Below are 24,928 nucleotides of genomic sequence, written 5' to 3'. Positions count from 1 at the left end.
TTACAAGTGTGAAATAATCTTACTCATGATTTTAGAGTTAATAACTCCTTATATGAAGTATATGAACTCAATGCACATAAATTTATATTTCCCAAGAAGAATAACATTTTTTTTTTTTTGTGTGTTACCACTCGATTCATCCTTATGATTAATTCGGATTAAGGGCGAGTTTTAGATGGATATGTTTCAGTTTCCTCCCAATTGTTGTTGCGGGTATCGAACATGCAGTCCTCCATACCAAGTTTAGCCTCAATCACCACTGAAGCAACATACAATTGGTTGAATTAACCTTGAACGTATAACTTTATATCACTAATATGTATAAGAAGTATGGGCAGACCAAGTGATCAATATATTGGGTCTTTTTAAGGACGAGCATGAAGGTAACCTTATATTTTTTTTTATTGATAAATAAATAGCAACTATGATCATGCCAAATGTTCTTATATCATACTTAATATGATTCTGAGGTTATAAATTTTCTGTTTTTCATTTCTTTCAATATAATGGTCGAACGTATGCATTAACAATATCTCAGTCAAAATATTGCTATTATTCAAAAGACACGCATATGGTCCGTCTACAAATATATAGACTTGTCTGAGCCGACACGTTGAAACGGAATGGGTTGGTCTGGGCTTAAGGAAATTTATTAGTTGCTCGGGTCACTCAAAAGGAGTTAGGCCTGTAATAGCTTTCGCCTAGACCTGTCAAAAATCGACCCGACCCGAAACCGATCCGAAAATACTGTGTCTTGAAAAAGAGTTTGTGATCCGTAACCCGATTTTATCCGAATCTGAGCAACCCGAAATGTAATGGGTTAAAACCCGACCGAATCCGTTTTGGACCCGACCGATTGAAAATCATTGTATTTATAGTAATAAATGAGATTATGAGTTGTTGTATTTTTTGACGGGGATTATGAGATTATGAGAAATTTTAAGCATAATATACACGTTGTTTTTACTATTATTGTGTGTAATATGATTTTAATTTGAATTATTGTGAGGGGGTCGAAAAAAGCGCGAGGCTAATGCGTGACATGTCCCTCGTGGGTGTGACTATTCTTTTTATTCAATCAAGTGTAATTGGATTTCCTGTGAGTATACACCCAATTGACTAGTAATATAGGAGTCGCCATTCAGTTTTTAACGACAATGAGAAAAACTGACAAAACCCGGTTATCGTGACATAAAGGGAGTGCAATTATGTTTGACCACGATGGCCGTAGGTTCCCTTGTGATCCCTGGTGTGGGGATCTCTCAATATACACCCGCAAGGTAGAGATTGAGGGTTCGGGGGACTGTAACTACCGAGAGGAGTAATTCGCTCGTCGATAACTCCAGAGGCAGGATATCCTTACTAGCTCAGCATAAATAATTGAAGGGACATGCGTTAACTATTAAACTAATCTGAATTGATTTTAGCAATATGCAACATATAATACTAATTCGATCGTGATTATCTGATTTAAATAACATTAAGGGACCTAGCATGATAATCCGATTTCCCAAAAATATTATATTTATTAGGCGTGATAGAACAATCATATTAGGTTAGTTTAACAGTTCATAAAAAGGGTGAGGAAAGCGGTTAAATCATCGAAAAGGGACACATTACGACGCACCCTTGAGAGGTGCGTCAGGGTTCTCAGAAAACTAACCACTTTGACTTTGCTATTTCTCCTTTTTATTTAACGAATCTCGATTATGGGACAGGATACGTTCTGTTCGATTTATGGATCGATTGCGACAGAACGCGTGAACAGTTTCGCAGCGAGAGGCTTAGGCTAAGGGGTTTTGAGTCAATACTCAGAATATATTATGTGTTGTTGTGTGTCGTTTCACGTCGAAACTAGGGGTCTATTTATAGGGAAGAGTTCGTGGAAAGATAGAATTGCAGAGTTCTAATCCACAAAGAATTAGGAAAATAGACGTACCCAGGTATTTTCAGCGCCCAGGCCTGGGCGCCGAAGATTTCGGCGCCCAGAGCCAGGCGTTGAAAATAGGGTCTGGGCAGTTCTTTGTTTAGTCAGATTCGGATTCTAAAATCCGTAGAGTTTGAGATTAATTTGAGTCTTTTAACGCGTATCAATTTGTGACGGAATGCGTCTGGGCCCGTTACGAACTCTAGGCTCGTTAGGATTTAAATTAATACGTAACTCTTATTTCCGAACCCTATTAGGAATAGGATTCTCGCGGTTTTCTATCTCATTTAGGATTTATGTTGGAATGCAACACCTAATTCTGACAGGTTTCTATCTTTTATGATTTGCCACTTTTAGAAGCTACCTTTTACGGCAATTACTATTTTTAGCAGGTTTCCATAAATAGCAGGTTTCGGGTAAAATGAAATGGGGAATCGAGATTCGTTTATTTTATAGGAGATGCGTTGTCAAGTGGAGTTTTTATGCTTTCATCATCGAACCTTTCCCTTGCGGGAATGGGGACAAAAGTAGGTGTCTACAATTATACGGCATTTTTATGGTTGAATTTGACTAAATATAAACTTGTATAGGAAAATTTGTTAATTTGTGCCCATATTTTATACATTTATCACCTAAATTAATGAAAATATAATGCGCATTTTAAAATCTCTCAACCCGTTGAGTCGACTCAAACCCGAAAATAATTTTTTACTACCCGACCCGACCGAACGACCCATTTGACAGGTCAGTAGTTTCACCCATTAGAATTACAGACACAGGAGTTGCTAGAATCATTGGCACACACATAGGCAGGTTCAGCAAAAGAAAAAATTAGGAGAGTCTTTAACTAAAAAAATGAACAAACCAGGGTTGATTACACAAAATAAACTGCTTTCTTGAGTTTGTTGCTAGAGCAACAGCGACCTTGTTCGTTGATCTTCCCTCAAAAATCAGACGAGCTCGAAGACATTCTAGTGTTGTTGCCTCTTCGTTTCAATTCCTCGTGTTCCTGCCACCTTCATGAGCTCACTTTCCGCCATGAAGCTCCGCCGCCAATCCAACTTCTCATCTCTATCCTCCGCCTTTACAAACACCCGTAAACCACCTCAAACCCCCCCTTACCGGCGCCTCCACTAACCCAAAACCAATTACAAACTTCAATCTTAAATTCTCAGTGGCATTTCGTCGAACACCTTGCGCACACTCTCACCCCGGGCGTAATTTCCACCACCCTGTTCAATCTCCGATCAAAACCCACTTCCGTTTCCAAATTTCTCGAGCAAATCAACCCTTCCCACCTTGATGCTGACTCTAATTCCCTTGCCCTTGTCATAGTCTCGCTCCTCCCATCACCAAAGTCCGCTGTGCAGCTTGCGAAGCGCATAATTAGCAGCAGGTTAGTAACTAGCTCCGACTTTTTTACCAAATTGGGGAAATCCCGTGAAAAACTGAATGTTGAAAGTAGCATTTGTTTTGATTATTGGATTAGGGGTTTGTGTCAATTGAAAAAAGCCGAAGAAGCTTTTAAATGTTTTAAGATGATGAAGTCTATGGGTGTTTTGCCTAAAGTTGAAACTTGTAATGACATGTTGAGTTTGTTTCTTAGATTTAATTCTACTAAAATTGTAACACCCTAATAATTCCTTGCTTTTATAAAATCATTTTCCAACTTAAAATAAAGGAATTACTAAAGCATTACCGCCACAGTGATAACGGTTAAGGCAATTACCAGAATTACGCAGCGGAATTTAATGTTAACTAACTTTTAAAAACATAATTAATAAAATATCGAGGCCTCCTACAATTTGGAACCATAATGGCCCAAAACCAAAACATAGATAGTTCAAAAATTTCAAACATAATTAAAGTATTATTAAATGGTTCGAAATACGAAAACATGCAACTCTCTCGATCATCCCAAGCCACATGATTACGATCTAGCTACCAACCTGCTATATTATTCTACTCCCCATCAATGCAAGTGCAAATGATAGATCATCATAGGGTCATTAAGGCAAAGGCCATGACCATAACACACAAGGCACGTAGTCAGCAAAAGCTGAGTACTTACAAGAATAGAATGAATGAAACTAAAACATGCATCACTCACTAAGTAATAATCAACATGCAAAAGCTATATAATAATAAACAATCAATCATGAATACAAGACTCGACTCTTGACTCGACTCTTGACTCATAATTCAATTAGAATAAACTTCGAACGGGCCAAAGAAAGTTCCATAAAGGAAAAAGTGATGGGAGCCAACCATACACCAAATAATAAATAATAAATTCGGGCCATACCGAGTGTCGGGCCATACCGACGGAATTCCTGCGCATATTATAAATGAAACGTCTTGTATCATTAGTAGGAGTACGAGCTTTCCGGCAAGACTCCCCCATTGTTCATACTCAAGGTATATACGTTCCAAGAGTTTTGAAGCTTGTTCTGGTTGCACTTTACGTTTATTAATATTTTATTAAAGGTGAACTCAAGACTCAACAATGTACATTCATACAATTAATAAACAACAACCAAAACAATCTTATTTTAATGCGTTAAGACTTGTGATCAACCAAGCAAGACTCTTGTGAAATTACTACCATGTTCAATTCCTCCTCACCAAAGTAAGACTCCACATCATGCACATTAACATGATGGTTGTGCCCTTGCACGACAAATCCTAATTCATTTCATACATAATATTCTCAACTGAACCCTACATGTGCGGTGGCTTACACGAGCTAACCCTTCACATGTGGTAAAATAAATAGTACAACGAGGTAAGAATAATTGGCTCAAAGTATATTATTTACATATGACAATTCATATGTAAATACCACTGTTAGGTTATGATACATATGACAATTCATAAATCATGCGGAAAAACCATAAAGCCAGGAAAGCATATTATTTACACATAATCATTTAGCATAGTTTAGATGCATACTCTTTGTTGCGTGCCTTCCCTAGCTGCGCCCGAACCGAACAAGAACAAGTCTTTAGGACTCCAAGTGTCGTCCCTCCGTAGATAGTCCACAGCACGTCCGGATCCGCCTTAATCTTGACCAACTAGGATCGCCCTTAAGGTACTTAGAATTTTCGGCACTTTATAGGCAATTGTATGACTGAATTTTGCTCTCAAAAATCACTTTGAATACTTGAATACTCGATATAAATTGTGAGCATTGATCACCTATTTATAGGGCATGGGTATCGGATATTAGAATCCTACTAGGAAACGATTTAGTGAATCTGAATTAATCTAAAATTCAATCACTTAATTTATCTAGTAGACTTAGGGAATCAATCTTATATGAATCCTAACCGATCAAGGTTTCGTACGCAAGCACAAACACTCACGCACAACGCAGCAGCCCACGAGGGGCGCCGTGCGCGCGCGCGCGCTGAGCCCAGGCCCAGCAAGTGCTCGCAGCCCACGAGGGGCGCGCGCCTGCTGGCCTTGCTCTCGCGTTTGGGCTTTGCTTGCTTTGGTCGCGCGCGGGCTTTGCTAGGCGTTGGGCCTAGCTTCGTGCTAGGCCTTGCGTCTAGCAAGCTCGTCCGATGTTTATTCGTACGATACGCTTCCGATTAATTTCCCGGTTCCGGAATTCATTTCCGATACGAACAATATTTAATATTTCCGATTCCGGAATCAATTTCCGTTTCGAACAAATCTTTAATATTTCCGTTTCCGGAATTATTTTCCGATTCCGATAATATTTCCGATTCTGACAATATTTCCGTTTCCGGCAATATTTCCGATTCCGGCAATATTTCCATTTCCGATAATATTTTCCGATACGTACCATGTTTCCGTTTCCGGCAACATCTACGACTTGGATAATATTTATATTTCCGATACGATCCATATTTCCGTTTCCGGTAATATCATCGTTTCCGGAGTATTCATTTCTTGCCTGTGACGATCTCAGCTCCCACTGAAACCAAGATCCGTCGATTCCGAATATCCATAGATGGATTATTTAATGCCATTAAATACTTGATCCGTTTACGTACTATTTGTGTGACCCTACGGGTTCAGTCAAGAGTAAGCTGTGGATTAATATAATTAATTCCACTTGAACTGAAGCGGCCTCTAGTCAGGCATTCAGCTCACTTGATCTCACTGAATTATTAACTTGTTAATTAATACTAAACCGCATTTATTAGACTTAACATTGAATGCATACTTGGACCAAGGGCATTATTTCCTTCAGTGTCCCACTTGTCCTTAGGGATAAGTGTGCATTTCCTAATTCCTTTGTCGCTCGATGCTTGCTCTTGAACATAAGGTAAGAGTTGTCATCCTTATTATGTCCAGAGGTGTTCCTCGGTTTCAGAGTTCAACTGATCAAATAAACAGATAATCATAGCCTATGATTCATCCGAGCACGGCCATGCATTTCACAGTTTCTAGCTCTCCGAGTGGCCTTGTACAACTTTTGAGCATCTCATCCCGATTTATGGGAGGACAATCCCAATCTTGCGATCTTGAGATTAGACTTCGTTTGATAGGTGATTACCTGAGCGTTGCCTTTATAGCCTCCTTTTACGGTGCGACGGTTGGTCAACGTCAAAGCAACCAGTTCTCAAACAAGTAATCTCAAATCACTCAGGTATTGAGGATTTAGTGTCTAATAATTTTAATGAAATTTACTTATGACAGATTTTCATCTCTTACAGTAAAGTTTCATAGGTCTTGTCCGATACTAGTCTTCCCAAAGTAAGTATCTATGCAAATGATTATGACATTGCCATGTCCACATAGTTCAAGAAACAGAACTACTAGTCATCTTGCATTCTAATCGTCTAACGTTTTCTATGCGTCCAATTTTATAGAAAACTCCGACTAGGGACCATTTTCAACCTTTGACATTCAAGTTCACTTGATAGACATTTCTTAGTCACAGGACTGGTCCTGACAGTCTATCTTGAATATATCGTCAAATTGAAGGGACTCATCATTTAATAAACCACAAATTAAATGGAAAAATGAATTCTTTCATTTATTGTGAATGATTAACCAATAATGTTTTACAAAGATTTAAACTCTAAAACTTTAAAACATTAAACAGGGATATCAAAGCCATTCTCCAATATGCTTGATTCCCATAGCTGCAGTGTGCGAGTTGTGCTTCGCCTGCGGCAGAGGTTTAGTCAATGGATCTGATATGTTGTCATCAGTTCCAATCTTGTTTATCTCGACTTCTTTTCTTTCAACGAACTCTCGTAGAAGGTGAAATCTACGAAGTACATGCTTGACTCTCTGGTGGTGTCTAGGCTCCTTTGCCTGTGCAATAGCTCCGTTATTATCACAATACAGGGCTATTGGTCCTTTAATGGAGGGGACTACACCAAGTTCACCTATGAACTTCCTTAGCCATATAGCTTCCTTTGCTGCTTCATGTGCAGCAATGTACTCCGCTTCAGTTGTAGAATCCGCAATGGTGCTTTGCTTAGCACTTTTCCAGCTTACTGCACCTCCGTTGAGGCAGAAGACAAACCCAGACTGTGATCTGAAATCATCTTTGTCGGTTTGGAAACTTGCGTCCGTATAGCCTTTAACAATTAATTCATCATCTCCACCATAGACCAGGAAGTCATCTTTGTGCCTTTTCAGGTACTTTAGAATATTCTAGGCAGCAGTCCAATGTGCCTCTCCTGGGTCTGACTGGTATCTGCTCGTAGCACTGAGTGCGTACGCAACATCCGGGCGTGTACATATCATAGCATACATTATTGAACCAATCAATGATGCATATGGAATCCCATTCATTCGTCTACGCTCATCAAGTGTTTTTGGGCACTGAGTCTTGCTTAGAGTTATTCCATGAGACATGGGTAGGTAGCCTCGCTTGGAGTCCGCCATCTTGAACCTATCAAGCACCTTATTGATATAAGTGCTTTGACTAAGTCCAATCATCCTTTTAGATCTATCTCTGTAAATCTTGATGCCCAATATGTATTGTGCTTCTCCTAGATCTTTCATCGAAAAACATTTCCCAAGCCAAATCTTGACAGAGTTCAACATAGGAATGTCATTTCCGATAAGTAATATGTCGTCGACATATAATACTAGGAAAGCAATTTTGCTCCCACTGACCTTCTTGTATACACAAGATTCGTCTGCGTTCTTGATGAAACCAAAGTCACTTACTGCTTCATCAAAACGTATATTCCAACTCCTGGATGCCTGCTTCAATCCGTAGATTGACTTCTTTAGCTTGCATACCTTTTTAGCATTCTTTGGATCCTCAAAACCTTCAGGCTGTGTCATAAACACAGTTTCTGTTAAAACGCCGTTTAAGAAAGCAGTTTTGACATCCATCTGCCATATTTCGTAATCGTAATATGCAGCGATTGCTAACATTATCCGAATAGACTTTAGCATTGCAACTGGTGAAAAGGTTTCATCGTAATCCACACCGTGGACTTGCCTGTAACCTTTTGCAACCAATCTAGCTTTGAAAACTTCAAGTTTCCCATCCTTGTCCTTTTTCAGTTTGAAAACCCATTTGCTTCCAATGGCTTGGTAGCCATCTGGCAAATCGACCAAATCCCATACTTGGTTTTCAGACATGGAGTCTAATTCAGATTGCATGGCTTCTTGCCATTGCTTGGAGCTAGGGCTCGTCATAGCTTGTTTGTAAGTCGCAGGTTCATCACTTTCAAGTAATAGAACGTCATAGCTCTCCTTCGTCAAAATACCTAAGTACCTTTCCGATTGAGATCTATATCTTTGCGACCTACGCGGGGTAACATTTCTAGATTGACCATGATTCTCACCAGATTCTTCTAAAGATCTCTGAGTTTCATCCTGAATGTCATCTTGAGCATTCTCTAGAGTTTGTTGTTCGACTCGAATTTCTTCAAGGTCTACTTTTCTCCCACTTGTCATTTTGGAAATGTGATCTTTCTCCAAAAAGACACCATCTCGAGCAACAAACACCTTGTTCTCAGATGTATTGTAGAAGTAATACCCCTTTGTTTCCTTTGGATAGCCCACAAGGATACATTTGTCAGATTTTGGATGAAGTTTGTCTGAAATTAATCGTTTGACGTATACTTCACATCCCCAAATCTTAAGAAAAGACACATTTGGAGGCTTTCCAAACCATAACTCATATGGAGTCTTTTCGACAGCTTTATACGGAGCTCTATTTATAGTGAGTGCAGCTGTATTTAGTGCATGTCCCCAAAATTCTAATGGAAGTTTGGCCTGACCCATCATTGACCTGACCATGTCTAGCAAGGTTCTGTTCCTCCGTTCCGACACACCGTTCCATTGTGGTGTTCCAGGAGGAGTCAATTCTGATAGAATTCCACATTCTTTCAGATGGTCATCAAATTCATAGCTCAGATATTCACCGCCTCTATCAGACCGCAGTGCCTTAATCTTCTTGTCTAATTGATTCTCTACTTCACTCTGAAATTCCTTGAATTTGTCAAAGGATTCAGACTTATGCTTCATTAGGTAGACATAACCATACCTACTGAAGTCATCAGTGAAAGTGATAAAGTAGCTGAAACCACCTCTAGCATTTGTACTCATTGGTCCACATACATCTGTATGGATTAAACCCAATAGTTCATTTGCTCTTTCTCCAACTTTAGAGAAAGGTTGCTTTGTCATTTTGCCAAGTAAACATGATTCGCATTTACCATAATCCTCTAAGTCAAATGGTTCTAGAATTCCTTCCTTTTGAAGTCTTTCTAAGCGTTTCAAGTTTATATGGCCTAATCGACAATGCCACAGATAGGTGAGATCTGAATCATCCTTTTTGGCCTTTTTGGTATTTATGTTATATACTTGTTTGTCGTGATCTAATAAATAAAGTCCATTGACTAATCTAGCAGATCCATAAAACATCTCTTTAAAATAAAACGAACAACTATTGTCTTTTATTAAAAAGGAAAATCCCTTAGCATCTAAGCAAGAAACTGAAATGATGTTTTTAGTAAGACTTGAAACATGGAAACACTCTTCCAGTTCCAAAACTAGCCCGGAGGGCAACGACAAATAATAAGTTCCTACAGCTAATGCAGCAATCCGTGCTCCATTTCCCACTCGTAGGTCGACTTCACCCTTGCTTAACTTTCTACTTCTTCTTAGTCCCTGTGGATTGGAACATAAGTGTGAGCCACAACCTGTATCTAATACCCAAGAAGTTGAATTAGCAAGTATACAGTCTATAACGAAAATACCTGAAGATGGAACGACTGTTCCGTTCTTCTGATCTTCCTTTAGCTTTGGACATTCTCTTTTGTAATGGCCTATTCCATCACAATAAAGACAGCTTGATGTGGACTTGTCCTGCTTTGATTTAGCATTGCCCTTGGACTTTCCACTTTTCTTGAACGGTCTCCTTCTAGCCTTGAGTAAATCTTTGGCTTCACAGTCCAGTATTATTTCAGCCTTTCTGACAAGGTGAACAAATTCTGCAACTGTTTCTTCTCTTGGTTCACTTAGGTATAGTTGCTTGAAGCGACCAAACCCACTGTGTAGTGAATTGAGCAAGATAGAGACTGCCATCCTTTCGCTTATTGGTGTTCCTAGTAGACTTAGGCGATCAAAGTATGAACGCATAAGATCCACATGGAACCTCAGTGGGACGCCTACCCTCTGTTTAGTGCGAAGGAGCTGAACATGTGTTTCTTGGACTTCCATCCTATAACACCTGTTGGGAGAACTAACCTTTAGACCAGACATTGATTCAATCAACTCATGGACGTTCAGGTCCCTGTCCTCCGTGCTTCCACGACAAATATCCCTCAGATTCTTGATGAGCGTAAAAGGTTCATAGGCTACAAACCTTCTAGCCCAATCATCAGGGATATTGTTCAGCATGAGACTCATAACCTTTTTGAGATCCGCATCCCAGGCGTAAAATCTCTCAGGGGTCATGTCTCTGGCATAGTAGCTTGGCATGGGATGTGATAGTACATACTCAAGTCCATTGAGTTTGACTATTTCAACTAGCTTAGCTTCCCATTCAAGAAAATTTGCCAGGTTCAGCTTGACCATAAGCTCAGAACCCATGATGATGTTTTGATTGTTGTTTGCCATATTTAAAACTACAATTGAAAAGAATAAACAAATAAATAAAAATTCACAGTTTCTCTTAATAAACTTAAATTCTAGCATACATGCATAATTCAATGTTCATTAAGCATTTTATTCAAGTTATGTGTTCCGGCAGGTGTGAATAAAATGATTCCAAGATCCTAAAATCATTGAAGAACTAAGCACAGTTTGTCGACTTAATCCTAAAACATCTTAGGTAAGCAAAAGCCTTTTGCTAATAGTCTAGAAACTATTCTTGGTTGATAGGTACGTCTAAGAACTTATTAGGTAAACCTATCGATTTTGCCACGACATAAAAGGACTCCTTACTTATATCGTTGAGTTTCACCAAAACTAACATGTACTCACAATTATTTGTGTACCTTGCCCCTTTAGGACCAATAAGTAACACCTCGTTGAGCGAAAACTATTACTAGATTGATGTAAAGGATATCCAAGCAAGTGTATATTTTGGCATGGCACCTTTTAACTCAATTTTTAAGTTTGGAACTTAAGGCTCTTACTATGTTGGTTAGATTTTAAGTGAACTAAAATCCTTAATCATGCAACATAATCAAGCTTTTGATCTCATGCATTTTAAGACATATTTAAAAGCAATAAATAACTTAAAACATGCATAAGATAAATGTGATCTAGTATGGCCCGACTTCATCTTGAAGCTTTAACTTCAAAGTCCGTCTTGAAAATCTCCGTGGGAGGCACCATTTTCTTCAAATAGGATAAGCTATAATTAAAACTAATAACAACTATTTGATGGTACGCAGACCATATTTGAATTGAAAAATAACTTTGGTACTTTAGACCAATTACATTCAAATTAATGGTACGCAGACCATATTTTCTATCCTATTTGGGCCATACTAGTCACTTCATAACCTGCAAAACAGTACATATACAATATATACCATTCACCCATTCATTATCATGAATGGCCCACATAGCTGGTTAGTAAAAGACATTATGCATCACATAAACATTTGCAGCAATTAATCAAGGGCACCAATAATCTACAAATTATTCAGTCCTTATTAATTCTAATCAAGTTGTTTTAACCTTAAGGATTTGTAGACCTAATCAAGAGTTTATGACTAAAAGGGGCTCCCACTCAAACCAATAAATTCATATGCTTTACTAATTTTAAACATAAAAATGTATTTCTAGTCTAACCGGAAACATACAAATTTAATTAAAATTTAAAGCTCATATAAATTTATAATTGAATCCAAAAGGTTAATTTAATTTCAGTCGTATTTAAATTAATTCATGATTTTAATTTTAGTAAAATAATTAGAATAAATAAAATTTATTATAATTACAATATTCAAAATTAAAATCCAAGAAAATAATTTAAATTATCAATTTTAAAATTAATTAAAATTTCGTAAACTGAAAATTTCAAATTAAAATTTCAAGACGATCTAATCGCAACGCAACAATCCCACGCAACGCACGCCCATGGGCCACACGCACACAGCCATCGTTGGCCATGTGCGCGCAGCCCATGCGCTGCCTCGCATTGCTGCTGCTCACCATCGCAAGGCATCACGCGAGCTGGTGCTCGCTGCGCGCGCCAGCGCTCGACGCACGAGCATGCTGCCGCAGCCCATCGCTGGGCGCAGCGCTCGTCGCACGTCGCAATAGCGAGCTGCTTGCCATCGTTGGGCGCAGCGCTCGCCGCACGTCACAATAAGCACTCGCACGCCATCGCTGGGCGCAGCGCTCGTCGCACGTCGCAACAAGCACTCGCACGCCATCGCTGGGCGCAGCGCTCGTCGCACGCACAATAGCGCTCGCTGCGCGCGAGCGATCGATGTTTGGGGCGTAGAACTCGTGGCACGCGAGCTTGAGCTCGCTGCGCGCGAGGCTCCGTACGCTTGCGCGAGGCAGTGCGCGCTGTGGCGCAGCTCGCTTGCTGCCCACACGCGACTGCTCGTGCCTTGCTCTCGCCCTCGCCCATTCGCCCATCGCACACAGCCCACGACACAAGGCAGGGCTGCTGCCTTGTGCCCGTGCACTATGGCCTTGCTCATTGCATTCGTACCGCATGGGCGACGAGCTCCCTTGCTCGTCGTCACATGCCCGCACTATACAACACCCCTTAAGGGTAACACGTAGCATCCATTGCTTTGTGCGTGCAAGTTATATGAGCGAATCGCATAAAATTTAAAATTTATATTCAAAATTAATGACAAATTAATAAATAATATTAATTTCATAATTTTAGGGCGAAAAAATCGAAAATTTATTATTCAATTGATTTCCGATTAACATGGATTCAAGTCTAAGTCATAAAAATTTAAAATTTAACATAAATTTACAATTTTTATGGTGGTTTTTAATCATAGGTATCTAATTAAATTATAACTAATTATGAAAATCAAATTAATTCTAAATTATTCCAATTTTCAACAAATTAATCATAATTACAAATTAGATTGTATAATTAACAAGGCTAGGCATTCAAACTTGTTAAACATATACAGTAGGTCAATCAAAAATTCAAGATTTATCAACAAGAATCGCAAATATTTAATTTAACATCTTAAATTTACGAAATTTTGCATTCGAAAAACTAAAACCTCCGAAAAGTCATAGTTAGGCTTCGAATTTGAGAATTCTGGGTTCGGCCGAAAAATACTAGTTTTGTCAAAATTTTAGAATGCCTTTTACATGCGGAATTGACACAAAAATCACTCGATTTGGATGAGTAACGAAGAAACTGCCGAAAAACTGCGTACGTATAATTTAATAAACGCAATTTGCAATTAATTAACAATTACGAAAATTAATCACCCCTTTTAATTCTTGCAAATTTGTAATATTTAACCATGTTCATGCAATTTTAGATTATGAAAATAATAAGAGGCTCGTGATACCACTGTTAGGTTATGATACATATGACAATTCATAAATCATGCGGAAAAACCATAAAGCCAGGAAAGCATATTATTTACACATAATCATTTAGCATAGTTTAGATGCATACTCTTTGTTGCGTGCCTTCCCTAGCTGCGCCCGAACCGAACAAGAACAAGTCTTTAGGACTCCAAGTGTCGTCCCTCCGTAGATAGTCCACAGCACGTCCGGATCCGCCTTAAGCTTGACCAACTAGGATCGCCCTTAAGGTACTTAGAATTTTCGGCACTTTATAGGCAATTGTATGACTGAATTTTGCTCTCAAAAATCACTTTGAATACTTGAATACTCGATATAAATTGTGAGCATTGATCACCTATTTATAGGGCATGGGTATCGGATATTAGAATCCTACTAGGAAACGATTTAGTGAATCTGAATTAATCTAAAATTCAATCACTTAATTTATCTAGTAGACTTAGGGAATCAATCTTATACGAATCCTAACCGATCAAGGTTTCGTACGCAAGCACAAACACTCACGCACAACGCAGCAGCCCACGAGGGGCGCCGTGCGCGCGCGCGCGCTGAGCCCAGGCCCAGCAAGTGCTCGCAGCCCACGAGGGGCGCGCGCCTGCTGGCCTTGCTCTCGCGTTTGGGCTTTGCTTGCTTTGGTCGCGCGCGGGCTTTGCTAGGCGTTGGGCCTAGCTTCGTGCTAGGCCTTGCGTCTAGCAAGCTCGTCCGATGTTTATTCGTACGATACGCTTCCGATTAATTTCCCGGTTCCGGAATTCATTTCCGATACGAACAATATTTAATATTTCCGATTCCGGAATCAATTTCCGTTTCGAACAAATATTTAATATTTCCGTTTCCGGAATTATTTTCCGATTCCGATAATATTTCCGATTCTGACAATATTTCCGTTTCCGGCAATATTTCCGATTCCGGCAATATTTCCATTTCCGATAATATTTTCCGATACGTACCATGTTTCCGTTTCCGGCAACATCTACGACTTGGATAATATTTATATTTCCGATACGATCCATATTTCCGTTTCCGGTAATATCATCGTTTCCGGAGTATTCATTTCTTGCCTGTGACGATCTCAGCTCCCACTGAAACCAAGATCCGTCGATTCCGAATATCCATAGATGGATTATTTAATGCCATTAAATACTTGATCCGTTTACGTACTATTTGTGTGACCCTACGGGTTCAGTCAAGAGTAAGCTGTGGATTAATATAATTAATTCCACTTGAACTGAAGCGGCCTCTAGTCAGGCATTCAGCTCACTTGATCTCACTGAATTATTAACTTGTTAATTAATACTGAACCGCATTTATTAGACTTAACATTGAATGCATACTTGGATCAAGGGCATTATTTCCTTCATGGGATTCTTTGATAAAATGGTGGATAGTGGGTTGATACCAACTGCTGTGAATTTCAATGCTTTGATTGATGGGTGTTGTAATAAAGGGGATTTAGAGAAGGCATTCAGTTATAGGGATGAGATGGTTAAGAAGGGTGTGGCACCAACTTATAATTTGTCAACATATAATATGTTGATACATTGTTTGCTTATGGAAGGGAAGGATGAAACTGCTCATAGCTTGATAAAGGAGATGGAAGAGAAAGATATTGAGAAGGATGATGTTACTTGTAACATTCTGATTAATGGGTATTGTCAAAGTGGAAATGTAAAGAAAGCTTTTGAGCTTCTTGATGAGATGTTAGTCGAAGAGATTCAACCTACGAGGTTTACTTACACGCCTCTTATTTATGTCTTGAGCAAATCTAAGAGGATGAAGGAGGCATCTGATCTTTTTGAGAAGGTAACGCCAAAAGGTCTGACTCCAGATCTTGTGATGATTAATGCTCTGATAAATGGTCATTGTGTTAATGGTAACATGGAGAAGGCTTTGTCGATTTTGAGTGAGATGGATAGAAGAAATATTTGTCCTGATCAAGTCACGTACAATAAATTAATGCAGGGCCTTTGTCGGGATGGTAAGGTTGAAGAAGCTCGAAAACTTCTTGATGAGATGAAGGAAAGTGGGGTTTCGCCGGATCATGTTAGTTTTAACACTCTTATTAGTGGGTATAGCAAGAGAGGCGATATGAAGGATGCGTTTAAGGTTCGAGATGAAATGTTAGATATTGGATTTAATCCCACTCTTCTTACTTACAATGCCTTAATTCAAGGGTTGTGCAAAAATAAGGAAGGTGCTCTTGCTCAAGAACTTTTAAAAGAAATGGTTGGTAGAGGAATTACTCCTAATGACAGCACTTATATCTCTTTGGTCGAGACCGTTGGGGATGTTGAAAATTTTCTTGAAAACAGCAGTCTATAAAAGTCAAGTTATTGATCTAGGGGAAAACTAGGTCGTTACTAGTCTCTCCTAATCAAACAATTTACCTAAACTAACCACTAAATACAAGTAAAGCGGTAAGCAAGGGTCGGAATCCACAAGGACTAAGGTGCGTTAATTTATGCTAATCAATAGATAAGCTAGGTCGGAACGGGGTTTTGGAAAGTCACTAATCGAATAAAACTAATTAAACTAAACTAAGAAATCAAAAGTAAACGAGATTAGGGAATGGGTCAAACAACAACAAATCATCGAATGGACATAAAAGAATTGAAAACGGGGAAGATTCACAAGCACCACATGAATAGGCGTTGAATTCACAAATAGCTCAAACTATCTCCCAACGTGCGAGCAATTTCCCTAAGAATCAAACATGAACTCCCGTTCTACACTATCATCCCGGGGTGAGTTAAAGTCCAATTCAACCAAATAGTCAAGTTTAGGTCTTTAATCCCTTTCCAACCCAACTAGACTACTTCAATCAATCATGAAACACTTAATAGATCAAGTTAAATGCAACATGTATCGGAAATGCTTAAACATGTAATAATTTAATCATGAAAATCCCTAATTTCTAATCACAAACACCCAAACCAATCAATGTTGAGTTTTCACCAAACCCCAATCAATAAACTACTCCATAATCCTAAAAATATGAAATTTAACGAAATTAACAACTAAAAACATGATTCTAAACATTAATAACAACTAATCTAAACATGAATCATTAAAATAAACAAAAACAATTAAACTAATTAAAACGATAAATAAAACAATAAATAAATAAATAAATGAGAAGAGAGAGTAAGAAATTTCTCATTGATTAATGGTGGAAATCTTGAACAATATTGCCAAACTTGAATTGAAAAGCCCCAATTTTCATTGATTATCTCTCATTTTCTCTCACCAAAACTAAGGAAAACCCTAAAAATTAGAGAGAAGAAAATAAACTAATTATTTACACTAGTATAGTACCCGTGCGATGCACGGTTTATGATCTAAAGATTAATTTTGCATGAAATCTAAACTATAGCTATATAAAATTGTATTCTAAATAGATCTTATAGATTTTTTTTCTAATTAAAATCCAAATCTATCACACTTTGAAGCAAATTTGTGAGAGACCCTCCTATTTCACACAAGATTATTTTGACCCCCGTTCATCACCATGTCAAACATAAAGTTATTTTCATCCACCTTTACTTTGATAATCATACCATCTAATAATGGATATACCATATATCCATTACGCGATCAATTAATACCTATCCACACCATCTACTTTATTTAGGTAGAGATGACTCTGAAGCAGGGCGCGTGCGGAAGATGGTCTTTCCACTTCCATATCCGTTTAAAAATGTCATCTCCATCCTCGCTACCCAGGTTAGTATATGGTACTCGTACTCATCCTCATCCCAATCACCGCCTCGCGGGGTATAAAATAAAAGTCATCCCCGCTCCTTCACCACCCAGATACCCCCCCTAAACTCACCCCTTGATCCAACAAATTTATTTAATTTGGTAGGAGATTTTTGAATTTTACTACACTGTTCTTTTCTATAATTTAATCTGGTTGTCTGATTCGAGTGATTGAGTAGATAAATAGAATTTATAATATGCAAGTATAGTGAAAAGATGTAGATATAATCATAATCAATCAGATGAAGATAAGCTAGACATGTGGTTCCAGACTAAGGCTCTGTTTGGTTCACCTTATTTCCATTTATTTTTAAAATGAAAATAAGTTCAAATAAGTTCACCTAAATTCAGATAAGATAAGTTCAGGAAAAATAAGGGTTGTCATAATTATAATTTATAAATAAGATAAGTTCTAATAAGTTTAGGTAAGTTCATATAAGATAAGTTCATTAAAAGAAATAAAAATCAGGTGAATAGAACGTAGTACCCCCTAAAATCCATCATCGCTTGACAGATACATTTTTATCCCCATAGACACACGATTCACGTATCAAAATGTTAATTTTGTACAATTTTTTTTATATATAAGTGATATTGCATTCGTTACATTAATCTGTTATTCTAATTTAAAAAAAAATATTATCAACAATAACTTAACAAACTCATAATACAGAGTGTGTTATTTAAGTAATTTTATATCAAATATGTTCAATGATTCATCTTAAACACCATCTTTTTATTCTATGCTAATCCTTACACTTTTGAGCATATACTTGTTGACATTAATTCGTTATTTAAAAATAATTCTTAAACTACTCCCTCCGTCCACAATTTAAAGTGTTCACATATCATGACACATAATTTTAGTATAAGTTTTGAAGTGTGGTTATCGAATATTTTTTTATTGAGAAAGTAGGTAGAATGAAAGGTGAATTTTCTTTAATTGAATGAGAATGAGTATGTGACCTTAGGTTTTAGTAGTGGGAAAAAAGAAGTAAATATTATAATCGTTGGCCCTTTCCAAAAATACTAACTTCCCAAACTAAATTGGGTTTCATGACTATAATGCATATATGATTATAAATCATAGTCCACCAATTAATTGTAGAATTTGGTTTTGGTCATATTTTTCATAGTATTTGATGAAGCACATACCAAGTATAATTAGTTAGTCATATTTTAATTTCACCAATATTATTATCTATGAAACTGCATATTTAAATAGTTCAAAATGCTATCAATTTTTCTTGTAATATTTAAATATTTTTCTGTTTATTACCATACTCATGTATTACTTTTGAAAAAGATTTTTTTGAAAGAATATATTACAAAGTTTTTTTTTTTTGTTTAGAAATATCAAAAGATATACTCCCTTCGTTCTTGATTATTAGTCCCTTTTGGAATCTTGTCACTATTTACAATTGAAGGCAATCTTCTAATTTCTTTCCAATACGTATTTCAAAATATATTCATGTGACATCTTGTTTTGTTCGTATCTTAACAATATCAAATTTTTATATTTCTTTAACGTACGTATTTGAATATATATTTACGTTTAATTATGGAGTTGAAACGGATGAAAAAGTCAAAATGAGACTAATATTTAAGAACGGATGGAGTATATTTTTCATTTAGTATTTATTACTATGTATGATTTGGTATAAAGTATAATTAATCATTTATAGAAATGAGATGATTTTTAGAAATGAGTATATTATTCATATAATCTTAATGCATCATTTAAGTAATTTTGTCATATTATAAGATAAGGAGTACGAAGTAGTATTTATTTTTTTGAATTATCTTTTAAAAAAAATTTGAAGTACTTTTTGGAAAAAAAAAAAAAAAAAAAACACAGAGAGCACGATGTGTTAGTTGTAAAAGATAGAGACTTGCTTATTTAATACGATGTATGGAGGTAAATACTTCGTAATATATAGGTTACATTAGCTTTTCTTCTTCTTGTAAGCTATGTATAATTATTCGTAATATATAGGTTACATTAGCTTTTCTTCTTCTTGTAAGCTATGTATAATTATTCAATGTTGTATAATATCACATTTAGTAGTTGTATTTTTTAGGATGAATCTATTTTTTAAAATGTTATATTACGTTCATGATATTATACATTCTTTATTATATTTGGTCATTCTAAACTTGTTTGGGATCATAATTATTTAAGGTTGACAAAATAATACGTAGTAGATCATTATATTAGGAAACTCTTGTTAAGTATGACCAAGTAATATAATTGTTTTATTCTTTCAAATACTCCGCATATGATAAAATGGATTTGTAAAAGATGTTTATTACCTTAAATAATTATTTAATATATATGTAAGTTAAAAAAAATTAAATAATAAACACTGATAGGGACATGTGTCAGCTTTACATCGAGCGCTTTGTGTTTTATTAGAGTATATATAGATATATATAGATATAGATTAAGTTTGTATTAAGTAATCAGAATTATAATTTTTCCTATAAGAAAAATATACTTTGACTTTACTTGACTGCAATTATCTTTGCTATATACGAAGTATTATAATAAACTTACTTTTATATAGAGAAAGTTAATAAAAAATTCATACTACAAAATATTTTACCCCGTATTATTTTTATATATGTAATCCCATAGAATCATATATTTCAATAATTTTTAAATTATAAGAGAGGCAAGTTAGAGAGTGACACTTGTCAGCTCCACATTAATTTATTCTCTTTTAGTATAATACTCGGTATATAGTTATAGATAAATGCTAAACGTTGATCGTTGTTTAAAAAACTACACTGAACACGACCTAAGCAAAGTAAAACTCCAACACTCCTTAATATCTCGGGTTTTTGTCTCCACCAGTCCTTAATATCTCGGATTTTGTTTGTTTTTTTTATTGGCAGTGTAGTAATCTATATTATATATAGATAGATAGAATAGATATAGATATAGATATAGATATATATAGATTCACATGATATTCATTATACATGTATAGGAAATGCTCTATATTAGTTTGTAAAATATTGATAGGAAAATGCTCCATGTATAGGAAAGACTTATTTTCATTATGTAAAGATTGTGATATGTATATCACGCATTCTCAATACTTACGTTTTGGGTTTTGGACATGAGAATGTGATAATGCTAAATGCACAATTCCTTAAATAAATAATGCCAAATGCTAATGATCTATATAAGGTTTTTTTCTTGTTTTAAAAGGATAATGATATAAGTTAGTAAAAATATTGCTAAATAATGATGAATCTTTTATTTTTTATCTGTTTTTCCATATTAGTTCTTGTTACCAAAAAATACAATAAGTTAAATATGACAAAAAATTATATATTAATTAATTAATTAATATTAAAAGAGAGGCCAATCAATGAGTGACATTTGTCATCACCACATTGATTTCCTCTCTTTTAGTATAATATATAGATAGATAGATTAATTATTAAATTATTTGTCATAGTAAAGAATTAGGTCAAAAGATTGCATTATAATCTATACTAATATATTAAAAGGCGTTTTGAAGAACGTATACGTGTCATGTAGACCTCTCCTTATTACGCCACATCACCACTAATTAGCATCATGACTTGTCATTACAACCAAAAAACATCTACAAGGATCGAACACAAGACCTCTTTGTTAAAAGTTACACTTCTTACCATCTTAACCGACTACAACTTATGTAATATCTTTCCGTATAAGCATATATATTATTTTTATAATAAACAATACATTGAATAAAGGTGAATATAAGAAAATGAATGATTACTTAATTTATAAATGTACAATTATTACTTTGAAGAAAAGGATCCGTTTTGTTTAAATTTTTGGATGTGGGGTTTCAGATCGGGGAGATTGTTGATCGGTCACTAATCTGATGACACTGTCTCTACGTGCACATAATTAAAAAATAAAATAAACCCGAATATAAGTCAAAACCCGGAACAACGCCCGGGCTACACACTAGTTTTAGACTATTTCCTGTAAACAAGAAACGAGTAATAATAATATAAAAAAGACTCATTTTTTTAACCATTCACATAAAAATCATTAGTAATAATCTAGGTTTAACCATTATTATCTTAAAGAAAGATATCAGTAGATAACAAAATCAGAAAATCAAACAACAAAATTGCTTTACAATTATAAACCCATGAAATTAAGACGATCTCTAAACGAGAAACATACAAGATTAATCAATTAATCAGAATTAACTGTTACACAGATCACAACTCACAAGTCACAACTCAGGTTGCATACGAAGAATAGTACGGTGAATAAACAGGGGACCCTGGTGTGTAGATTGGAGATTCCGGCGAGTAAACATGGGATGCTGGCGTGTATATTGGAGATTCCGGAGAATAAACAGGACTTGCTGGCGTGTAGATTGGAGATTCCGGCGAATATTCAGGGGATGCTGGTGGTGTGTAGATTGGAGATTCCGGCGAGTAAACAGGGGATGCAGGCGTGTAGATTGGAGATTCAGGCGAGTAAACAGGAGACGCTGGCGTGTAGACTGGAGATTCCGGTGAGTAAACAGGGGAGTCTGGTGTGTAGATTGGAGAGTCCGGCGAGTAAACAGGGGACCCCGGTGTGTAGATTGGGGACTCCGGCGAGTAAACAGGGGACGCTGGTGTGTAAATTGGAGATTCCGGCGAATATTCAGGGGATGCTGGTGTATAGACTGGAGAAGGTGGGTTGTACGACGGCGATTCTGGCGAGTATTCAGGACTCTCTGGTGAATAGACTGGAGAGGATGGCACATACTCTGGTGATTCTGGCGAGTATTTTGGAGAGGATGGCACGTACTCTGGTGACGATGGCGTGTACTCCGGTGACTTAGGTGGCGACGATGGCGTGTACTCCGGTGACTTAGGTGGCGATGATGGCGTGTACTCCGGTGATTTAGGTGGCGACGATGGCGTGTATTCTGGCGATTCCGGTGCATACACAGGAGGAAACCATGGCGTGTATGATGGTGATTGTAAGTAATTAAAAGATTTTGACTCCATAGCGTAGTATTGATTTGGAGACGACGGCGACTCTGGTGTGTATTCAAGAGGAGACGACGGTGTGTACGACGGCGATCGTGAGTAATAAGAAGAAGTTGAATACATGGCGGCGTATTTGCGTTGGTATTGGAAGTTGATTTCTTGGTTTGGTCGGGTAATTTGAAGTTTTCTTGGGGATTACTCTGTTTCAAGGTTTGCAAATAACGGTGAATGTGCTGCATTATATTGGCGTCTACTCCGTATTTAAGATTTTTGGATGCGCATATCACAAATTTTACAAAACCTAGTCGGATTTGAAAAACCTAATCCGATATCAAATGGAATTTTACTTGCTCAAATATATAAAAAGACTAGATTTAAGCCCGTGCGATACACGGGTTAATTTTTGTTTGTGTTAAATTATACTTCTATGATTCTTTATTTTTTGTAACATATTAAATAGGCCGGTCTTGTGCGTACCCGCACAACCGCACCCGATCGCTTAAGTATAAGCCCGTACAAATTAATTAAGAATATGTTTATATAAAGGTTTACTCTTATATTTTTGTAATATCATCACGTTAAATGGAGTATTGTTATTTTTATTATCTTCCAATAAATTATGTAGGTACGAATCTAAAGTTTAATAATTTTCTACTTTCAATTTGATTAACTAAAATAATACTCCATAAAATTTAATAGTCTTAATACTTATCTTAAAACTATTACCCAAAACTCACGAATAGGTATCTTTAAAAAGTTAAATATTTTTCTTTTAAAAAAAATGAATTGAATGGGCAAGTTTTTTACACTGTTTTGTATTATCCAAAGATTAAACAAAACAAACAAACTATTCATAATATTAACTGCTCTTTACATTAAAAAAAAAAAAAAAAAAAAAAACTATACCCAGTATGAGGAAGAACAAATAATAAATATATGGGAAAAAAATCTGAATTATCAAGCCACAATATTACAATGAAAATTATTATCATAATCCAATTTTACGTGCATAATATGTTGGATAAATCATGATGAATAAAATGTTATTTGTAACACATAAAATCACTATATGAGCAATCTAATGCATATGATTAATTAATTAAGGAATCAATTGATAAAAAAAAAATTAAAAAATAAACGCATTGATGTAATCTAAAGGGCTTACAATAGCTAGCCACCAAAAAATCTACATCACCAATCCAATAACCCAAAGTACTCCTAAAAGAGAGTAAAGGTTCTTGGTGTTCAGTAGAAGAGATTAATGGTTTCCTCCACCACCATGGAAGCTTCCCCGAACCAAACATAAGCAAACTTAGGAGTAGAAAGTGGTATGGGATTTGCTATATATATGTGCCAAAGATAAAAAAGAATACGCAAAACTGAATGTGAACTAATGAATACCAAGTTAAAAAAAGTTTAACATCTATCCAGTTGGAAGCATCAAAGGTTCAGCACTATTTTCCACAGCATTCATCTCAAACTGATCGAGGATTTACGCTTTACAGAGAACACAAACATCTTGGATTTATACAATATAAATTGTATGGTACTCCTCATCGACGTAGTCCATTGCGATTCTATCTTTTACGTTAGTGATTATCTTTTAAGTTGTTTACAATGGATTGTAATTTTATCATTTCTAAATGTTTTATCATTATTTATCATTTAAAAATAAAATTAATATCTGATTATGTGACTGGACTATCCTATGTGGGACTATCCTACGCTACGTAAAAAAATTAAAAATAACCTTGCAAAATATTAAAGTTAATATAGTTGACATTAAATTAGATGTTAATATAAATATAGATGATAAAAACAAATTGAACTATTACCTTTATAAATCTCCTTACTCCAAACCACGATTTTTCTTTAAGTTATAAGCTGCAAATCTAAGGGGAAAAAATTGTCAATAATTTTTTTGTTAAATTCAAAATAAACATTTAAACACTTTTTCAAAATCAACAATTAAAAGTTTACCTTACGAATTATACATCTACGAACTTTGCATCATAATCTCCCCTCCAACTATAATTTGCATATCCTTGAAAGAAATTTCAATAAAGAAAAAATTATTAAACTCATATAAAATTTTCTAAACATAAATAATTAACAATAAAAAGAGTAGAATAAAAATCAAAATACAATGACATATTATGTTCTTTATACATTATAGTATGTTATTTTATTTTTCCAAAAAAAAAAAATGCTACGTAGGAGTTGCAGTAGATTAGATAACTCCACTACATTATA

At 36.0% G+C, this 24,928-nt stretch overlaps 1 protein-coding gene and 1 pseudogene across 1 annotated transcript; one reads left to right on the top strand and one right to left on the bottom strand.

Moving 5' to 3' along the window:
• Positions 1-2,724: 2,724 nt before the first annotated feature.
• LOC110794386 (pentatricopeptide repeat-containing protein At2g15630, mitochondrial-like) lies at positions 2,725-17,521 on the top strand (annotated as a pseudogene).
• Positions 17,522-21,776: 4,255 nt separating this feature from the next.
• On the bottom strand, positions 21,777-23,502 carry LOC110781310 (uncharacterized). Its single transcript, XM_021985523.2, has one exon. It carries the CDS (start codon positions 22,796-22,798, stop codon positions 21,929-21,931), a length of 870 nt encoding a protein of 289 aa, XP_021841215.1. The 5' UTR covers positions 22,799-23,502; the 3' UTR covers positions 21,777-21,928.
• Positions 23,503-24,928: the final 1,426 nt, after the last annotated feature.

Source organism: Spinacia oleracea, chromosome 4 (assembly GCF_020520425.1).
Source record: "Spinacia oleracea cultivar Varoflay chromosome 4, BTI_SOV_V1, whole genome shotgun sequence".
Classification (NCBI taxonomy): Eukaryota; Viridiplantae; Streptophyta; class Magnoliopsida; order Caryophyllales; family Amaranthaceae; genus Spinacia; species Spinacia oleracea.
The sequence above is the reverse complement of the archived record's forward strand: the minus strand, read 5'-3'. Positions and strand labels throughout refer to the sequence as shown.

Bases quoted from the DNA above. Each gene is read 5' to 3' on its own strand.
- LOC110781310 (XM_021985523.2), bottom strand. From the start codon at position 22,798: ATGTATTCAACTTCTTCTTATTACTCACGATCGCCGTCGTACACACCG.